At 38.4% G+C, this 8,958-nt stretch overlaps 1 protein-coding gene across 1 annotated transcript; it reads left to right on the forward strand.

Annotated features, from left to right (window-relative positions):
* Positions 1–5,723: 5,723 nt before the first annotated feature.
* LOC104103292 (uncharacterized) lies at positions 5,724–8,624 on the forward strand. The gene is made up of 3 exons (XM_009611189.1): positions 5,724–6,584; positions 6,926–7,576; positions 8,349–8,624. The coding sequence occupies exons 1-3, from the start codon at positions 5,724–5,726 to the stop codon at positions 8,622–8,624; spliced, it is 1,788 nt and encodes a 595-aa protein (XP_009609484.1).
* Positions 8,625–8,958: the final 334 nt, after the last annotated feature.

The raw sequence follows: 8,958 nt of genomic DNA on the forward strand, positions 1-8,958 counted from the left end.
CGCGTTCACGGACTCACCACTGCATTCGCAATGTACAAACATCCTCTGTCCCAAAATACAGTATGCGAACACGAGATTAGCTCCGTATTCATGAAGGTCTGCTGCACAACAATAGATAAGCTGCTGTAATAAATGCAAAAATGGTCGGAAACCAACCATAAACTCACCCGAGCTCCTCGGGACCTTGTCCAATCATCCTAACTAGTCTATACAAACTTGCTCGACGGAACAAAATATTATAAACAATATCAAAATCAAGAATCAACCATTAAACGAAAAATTCAAAGTTCTTAAGTTCAACTTTATCAACATTCAACTACAAGTAGCGATATGGCCTTGGATCACTTGGGATCCAAACAACATAGGTACAAGTCCAAAATCATTATACAAACCACCAGAATCATCAAAACATTGACCATAGGTCGTGACCAAGAATGTTAAATTTGGTCAACTCCAACAACATAAAGACTCTAGAATTAGATTTTTTCTTCCAAAACACATCTAATCTTTCTTGAAATTGAAATGAACCATGCACACAAGTCATAAAACATCTAATGAAGCTATTTAATATCTCATGTCACGAAACGAAAGGCTAGAACTCAAAATGACCTATCGGGTCGCTACAATTTTGATCTCCCTAAATGAGGTGATATATCCTACTTGGAGATCTTGGTTGAAGGAATATTGTTCAAGAGTTTGTTGGTGTTATTTCTATATGTTGGGGGTGATGAACAAGTTATGTAAGGACTTTAGAGGATCAAGGATTTATATATTCCATGCATTGTATTCCACGAGGTTATATCTAATCAAGAGTGGTGTAGTTAGTAATTGGGTTGATAATGGGTGGCTGATATATATTTTCAATTTAGGCTGGTGTCTAAGAGGTTTCATGTGTGTCCATAAGTGGAGGTTGGGGTGGATCCTTATTAGCTTATGGAAGGCTTGTTATTACTTTAGAAGAATATGGAATCAGCTTGGGTGTCTACTGATAGGATTGTTGGGGGTGTGTATACTACTGCAGGTCAGATTTGCCTATACAATGCCATATGTTTTATGGGTATGTTATCCAAAAAGGGTTATAGTTATATGGGATACTCTTGCCATCAAATTGGATGGAATGATAACTCATCATGTCGTTGTGGTAGTTATGAGAGGTGGTTTGCATAGACGAGTTGAGTTTTGTTGAGTTTGCTTAAGGGTTGCATAGTGGGCATGTGGAATAAGTTGTATAGAAACTCATATATTTGTTGATATAGAACACCACGGGTGCGGGAAGTCAATGGATGATATTTATATTTTACACATATTGATTATATTTGAGTTATTGCTTATATTGAGTTTCACATATTGGTTATATTTGAGGTTCCATATAGAATTTGGTGTGACTTGTTGGTCGAGAAGCTTGTACTACATAAGGCAAAGTTTATGGACATGGAATTAGCGCGACCAGATTTGGATTAGGGTATATTTGGAAGGGGATGCTTTCAGGAAGCCTAGGATGGGCAACAGTGTTTACCACATAAGATAGAGATGCATGATTTGTTGATATGCTAGGTGATTATGAGTTTCTACAGGTTTCTCTCATCATTAACAGTGTTGTGAAGGCTTGGAATGAGGATTTATTTTAGATAAGGTATTTTTATCGGTACCGGGTTTGGTAATGAGTAGCGATTTCAATCAGAATAATTGCCATAAGCATATGAGCTTGTAACGAACCGATAGGTCATTTTGAGTTCTAGCTTCCAATTTTGTAATTTGAGACTTATTTAGCTTTATTTGATGATTTATGACTTGTGTGTATGGTTTGTTTTGATTTTTAAAAAGTTTAAATGTGATGTTTCAAAGAAAACTTGATTTTGAAACTTTAAAATGGTTGGAGTAAGGCTTCGGCTCTCTAGAGAGACGACTAACAGGAAAAGTAACAACACACACAAAATGGTCGTTGCTCCATCGTCTGGTTGTGAAAAACCACCAGACCAGATCCAACAATTGCGTAACAACCCTGCGCACAAACCCCATGTAGGCGCCCTTATTGATTCTTCCCCATCTGCTGCAACTGTCAACACTGGCGGAACTGTAAACTTTCCAAAAAATCAATTGGAGACAGCTACAATTCACTGCACTGTTTCTGAACAAAATCAGCTGATTCAAAGCCATGGAGATTACTCAACACCTCAATTACAATCGATACACATAGTTCAACGACTCTACATAGGTGAACAATGACAACAATCAGCTGTTGGTTGCGCATAGGGTTATAGATATCCAAATTGTTCAAAACCAATGCCACTATACTCCAATTGATCTGGATAATGATCCCAACCCCTCAAACAACAACTATGATGAATAATTTGATCCGACATGGGAGAACACAATACACACAGAAATGCCAGGGTCAGTTTTGATGTCAATTTTGATGAATATATGAATGATTTTGCTTCACAAAGTCATGTTGAGATTAGTCGTCAAGATAAGTTACAAGAAAATATAACAAATGAGGGTGATAAAAGGCAATCACCTACAGCACCACATGATGCCTATGGAGTTCCTGGTATTTCTACTGGCCTAACCCCAGTTGAAACTCAATTGGACAAAACAAATTATCCATATGTTGCTGAAGGTCGCCCGCAAGTCCAGTTTCAAACTCCAGTTGATATCATTGATGCTCGACCACTGGCGGAAAATTTGAGTGTTTCACTGACTGCCCATGGAATTCCCTGTGTTTCACCTGTCGAGATAATCTCTATTGATAAGGAAAAGGAACTCGCAACAACTCCTACTACTCAAGTGCAGCCAATCATAACAACAACAAACTTGGCATCTTTAGGTAATGTTTCTGCTGCACATGTGTCTTATACAACAACTACTGATTTACCTAGGAATGTCAATATTCAAACTAACCCCCAACTCAATCAAATACCAATGCTAGCAAAGTTTTCTAAGATCTCCACCAACTTTGACGAAGCACCTACTTTCTAGAATAAAAATACAACTAAGACTAAGCACCGTCACACTAACACTCAGATGTTAACACCAAAAGAAACTACACAACATACCAAATACCATAGCCAAACAATCAGTACATCTGCTGCAAACAGACATCCAAACATCTTAACCAGTTTTCATATACCAAAGCACACAAACAACCATCTGCAAATGTCCACCAAAGTACCCAGTTTTACTCAACAAAATCAGCAACCACACTAAACCAAACAGAAGCCACTGCCCAGCCACCTAAACCAACTAACTATCCTGCCCCATCACCTCCTACCATAACTCATTCACTTGCTACAAAATTAAGAGCAAGGCAGGCAGCAGAAATAGCCTCAATAGAGTTCACACCCCCCAAAACAACTACCAAACAGGGCCAACCGGCTGTCATCTTCACTAGGAAGGACTACATGATCACACTTGCATACAAATGCCAAAATACAATTATAGGGAAATTCCTTAACACAATGCCTCGAATGGAAGTGATCAGGAGAAGCTTCATAGAACAAACAGATTTAAGAGGAGGAGTTAAAATAGCCCATTTCAATGCTCGCACAGTCTACATTGATCTAGACAATGAGTACGATCACACAACTATCTGGACAAAAACCTTCATGTACATCCAAGGTCAAAGAATGGAATTACAAGCTTGGACACCCAACTTCAATTCGAACGAGGATAATCCAATTGTCCCTGTTTGGATAGTTATTCCAGAACTACCATGGCATTTCTATTACATAGAGGTTCTATCTGTACTATTGTCTCCTATTGGTAAGGTATTGCATCTCGACCTAGCCTCTATGCAGAAAACAAAAGGAAGTGTAGCAAAAGTCAAGATGCAGGTTGACTTGACTCAATTCAGGCATCATCATGTTCGGCTAGGCTTTGATGAAGATCAGGATGTTAACGGGGATGGACAATGACTGGAAATGGTATATGAGGATCTCCCAACATACTGCTCACATGGCAAGCACTTAGGACATAAAGAATACCCATGCCCTGTTTGAGAAAGAGAAGAAGAAGACAAGAAAAAAGCAGCTGCTGAAATCCACAAACTCAGACCAAACAAATATCAAACAATACTGAAAGAACAAATAGAATACAACATTAAAAGGAGCAGATCATATAGGGGCAGCACAAGGAACAAAACCACAACCAAAAAGTAGTGGTACAAGACCAAAATGAAGAACAATAGGGAAAAATCAAACCTACAACACAATAACTAATAAAGGCAAACCACTCCAAGGATCAATGGCAATCTCAGAAGAAGAAGAACTTCAAGGGTATCAACCAAAAAAACAAGCAAGAGAAACACAAACAACCTTATGAACAAATGAATGTAAAACAAATAACCACAAAAGCTCAGAACCATGGTTCACTGACCAAACCACAAACTAATACAGCAAGTGCTCTGGAGAATATAGCAGAACCAAGTGCCAGGGCTACTGATATTGATGTTGCAACTGATGGAGGTAATGACACTATGCATGATATACCTAATGACCAAACAACTCCCATGGTAGTTGGTTCTCAACAGTCATTGCAACAGCTTACTCAATCTACTGATCAAAACAAGATTGACAGTATTCAACATGTTGATACAAGTGAAATAAACCTTGAAAGAAATGGTATTGCTGAAATTGTTACTAACAGATAGAATGAATCAGATAACAATGGCAAGGACAACATAACCGACAAGCAGCACAAGCATCAAATAATGGAAACAAACAGAAGTCAAGAGATCCAACATATCAAGACTGCTGACAATTCCATTGACAATCCAAAAGATCTAGGAATTGGTACAAACAATACTGCTACTATTGCTGGGGTAACACCAGATGTTACAAAGGAAAATACTATTGATTGGGTTCAAAGGAGTTTTGGTATGCACAAGGAAGTCCTTAATGTTACACTCAACCACTCCTGCCAGGATATTCCCTCACAGACATATATGGAATCTCCTATGTCTAATGTCAATACAACATGATCTGTACAACTAGGGAATGATGAAGCACAACTGAAGAGTTATGGGTCAGGGAAACAAACAATACTTAGAGTTGATGAGCATAAGGAAAAGCCAATTCTAGAACAGCTTCACAATGCGTTACCCAATAATGCTTTGAGCAGCAGCACAACTGGGAAATTACTAGCCACTGTTCAAGGGCCAATAGTGGTAATCACACTAACTGACAAGGTCAGTGATGATGCTCCAGAACCCCAAGATGTGGTTGTAAAGGATGCAATCGTTGTATATGAACAGAATGGTACAGTTATTGTCCCAAAGGGGTCAACTACAATTAATACATTGTCTATGGCTTGTGCATCAGGTATAGGATCTCCAATGCAGATTCAAGTAATTGTACAATTAAAATATCCAAATACTATAATGCATGACATTATTACACACAACCAACAACCAATGGAACTTCATACTGCCTTGGTCAATAAAGAGCAACTAGAAGATGAAGGTGATAATGAATCCATTGCTGGGAACTTCAAGGATGTTACAAGAGAAGGAGATTTGTCACCTAGGTTGTCTACTAAACAGGGGAAGGAAGGAAAGAAGCAAAACCAAGCTACCACCTACAAGAATACTGCCCAAAAGGGCAGCCTCCACGACTAGATGATGATTAAAACACTCATATGGAATATAAGGTCTGTTAAGACACAACAGGCCTTTTAGAGAGTTATCAACATGCAAAAAGGACATGTTTTTTTTCGTTATAGCACTTATGGAACTTTTTCAAAATCAAAGGTTTATTCAAAACTACAGGAGGAGACTAGGCATAGATGTTGCCACCTCAAATGTCAATGGCAAGATATGGCTTTTTCTGGATTCAGTTGTGCAGTGGGACTTGTTAATTGACACGGAACAACAACTTACTATCAGAGTCTATCATCAAGATATTGGTAAATATATCATGATGACTTTTGTATATGCAAAGTGCTCATCACTGGACATATTAGAATTATGGGACAGTTTATACTATCTTGCAAGTGACATGGAACTACCATGGCTAGTTGGAGGGGATTTTAATGTGCTTTTGAATGAAAAAGAGAAAATTGGAGGGCTTTCAGTCTATCCTCCAGAATATGAAGACTTTGCCTTTTGTGTAAATTCATGTGAACTCTTTGACACTGGTTACAAAGGAAGTCCCTTCACATGGTGGAATGGGAGGCCAAATGCAGAATGCATATTTAGAAGACTGGACAGAATCTTTGTCAATTCCCCATTCCAATCTCTATTCCCAACTACAGAGGTTGAGCATCTAATTAGAACAGGCTCGGATCATGCACCACTGTTTATGACTTGTGGTGACAAGACTACCACATTTGCTAAACCATTCAAGTTTCTGAATTTCTGGACAAAACATGCCTCTTTTATGGAGGTGGTTCGACAGAATTGGCAGGCTGACTTCACATGTGACCCCTTCTTAATGTTCAAACAGAAATTAAAAAGAGTTAAGATAGCTCTGTCAAAATGGAGTAGGCTCACTTACGGGGACATCTTCAAGCAACGATCTTTAAGGGAAGATGTTGTCAGAATAAAGAAAATGTTTTTTGAAGAAGAACCAACAGTTAAGAATAGAATTGTACTTTAGAAGGCCCAATCCGAGTTAAAGAGATATCTGAGTATAGAGGAACAATATTGGAAACAAAAAGAAGGTATGCCCTGGTTTGCAGAAGGAGACAAAAACACTAGATTCTTTCACAACCATGTCAATGGTAAAAGGCAGAAACTCCAACTAAAGAGGATCCAGAACCATGATGGTAATTGGATTGAGTCGCAAGAACAAATGGCTGATGCCGCAGTAGAATTTTTCTAGAAACAGTTCACACATGAAGCTGATCATACAAGTTCTGAGCTCCTCAATAATGTGCCCTCAATGGTGTCTTGTGATAAAAAATAGAACTTTGTAGAATTCTTACAAAGGAGGAGGTAAAGGCAGTGATATTTGCATTAAGTGGTGAAAATGAAAGTTGGCCAGATGGTTTAACAGGCATTTTCTTTCAAGAATGTTGGGATATAATAGGGGAAGACATACATGAGATGCTGAAACTATTTTATGGAGGAAGTTCTTTACCTAAGTCTACAACCCACACAAACCTTGTCTTGCTACCAAACAAACAACAGGTTCAAACATTTACCGACCTAAGGCCTATTAGCTTAAGCAATTTTGTAAACAAAGTTATCTCCAGAGTTGTTCATGATAGGCTGGAAAAAATACTGCCTTCTTTGATCTCTTCCAATCAGTCAGGATTTGTCAAGGGGAGAAGTATATTTGAAAACATTCTGTTAACACAGGAGATTATTACTAACATAAGATTAAGGGGAAAACCTGCCAATGTAGTTATCAAACTTGACATGGCAAAGGCATATGATAGGGTCTCTTGGAAGTATTTAATGCATGTTTTGAGGAAAATGGGATTTGCAGAATGTTTCATCAACATGATATGGAATCTAATTTCCAACAACTGGTATTCTGTTCTGATTAATGGTCAAGCCTCAGGATTCTTTCACTCAACAAGAGGGGTCAAGCAAGGGGATCCTCTCTCTCCAGCCCTATTCATACTCTCTACAGAGGTACTGTCTAGGTCTTTAAATAAACTATTTGAAAACACGAGATTCAAGGGCTTTGGGATGCCTAAATGGACTGTTACATTGAATTATTTGGCCTAAATAGACGACACTATAATCTTTGCTTCAGCTGATCCATAATCTTTAGGGAAAATTGTAGAAGTATTGTCCAAGTACGAGCACACTTCAGGCCAAATGATCAATAAGACAAAGAGTTCCTTTTATATGCATTCTAATGTGTCTTCAACAGTGTCCAGCTTTATAGGTACTATCACTGGATTTTCAAGGGGTGAATTTCCATTCACTTATCTTGGTTGTCCAATATTCTACACAAGAAGAAGGAAGGATTATTATAATGACCTGATAAAAAATGTAAAGGCAAAGCTGCACTCTTGGAAAGGGAAGCTACTATCCTATGGGTGAAAAGCTACATTAATCTCTAGTGTCCTAAAGAGCATGCCTACACACATCCTATCTATCATTGATCCACCTAAAAACGTACTTGAACACCTTCATAAAACCTTTGCGAGATTCTTCTGGAGTAACAAGGAAGAAGGTAGAAGTTAGACATTGGACAAAATGGCAAAATCTATGCCTACCAAAGGAAGAAGGGGGAGTAGGTTTTAGATCACTGCATGATGTATAAAAAGCTTTATTTTCCAAATTATGGTGGAAGTTTAGGACATCCAAGTCCTTATGGTCTAACTTTATGTGGAACAAGTACTGTCAAAAGGAGCTACCGACAACTGTCTAATTTAGACAAGGATCTCATGTATAGAGGAAAATATTAGAAGCTTGGGAAGAGGTGGAGCATGAAATACTATGGGAAAGGAATAGGGGTTCTACTAATGTTTGGCATGAGAATTGGACTGGTTTGGGAGCTCTATACCATATTGTTCCAAATAACTATATAGTCAATGAAGATATACAGGAAGTAGCTGAATTGAGAGTGGATGATACCTGGGATGAGCAGCTACTAGCTCAATCTTTCCCTACGGACATTGCTCAACATATCAGGCAAGAAGTCCTATTTGACACTACTGAAGATTCCTAGGATGTTCCTAGATAGATGCCTGCACCCTCAGGAAACTTTTCTGTTAGTAGTGCTTGGAATATTTTGAGGCATAGAGCACATTCTAATCCTGACTACATTAAGATATAGACTAAAGGTCTACCTTTTAAAATCTCATTATTCTTATGGAGACTGTGGAAGGGGAAGATTCCTATTGATGATTTGTGGAGAAGAAATAGGTATATGGTGGTGTCTAAGTGTTGGTGTTGTTCACAACCACAAGAAGAGTCTTTTCAACACTTGTTCTTAACTAGTGAAACTGCAACTAGAGTATGGAAAAACTTCCTTCAAGCAGCAGGTTTGGTGGTCAATCTGG

Source organism: Nicotiana tomentosiformis, chromosome 7 (assembly GCF_000390325.3).
Source record: "Nicotiana tomentosiformis chromosome 7, ASM39032v3, whole genome shotgun sequence".
NCBI lineage: Eukaryota > Viridiplantae > Streptophyta > Magnoliopsida > Solanales > Solanaceae > Nicotiana > Nicotiana tomentosiformis.

Excerpts from the sequence above, each read along its gene's own strand:
- LOC104103292 (XM_009611189.1), top strand. The coding sequence starts at position 5,724 with ATGGAACTTTTTCAAAATCAAAGGTTTATTCAAAACTACAGGAGGAGA. Across the intron at positions 6,585-6,925 it reads CAACAGTTAAGAATAGAATT|GAGGAGGTAAAGGCAGTGAT; the intron begins GTACTTTAGAAG and ends ATTCTTACAAAG. Across the intron at positions 7,577-8,348 it reads TATTCATACTCTCTACAGAG|AGGAAAATATTAGAAGCTTG; the intron begins GTACTGTCTAGG and ends TCTCATGTATAG.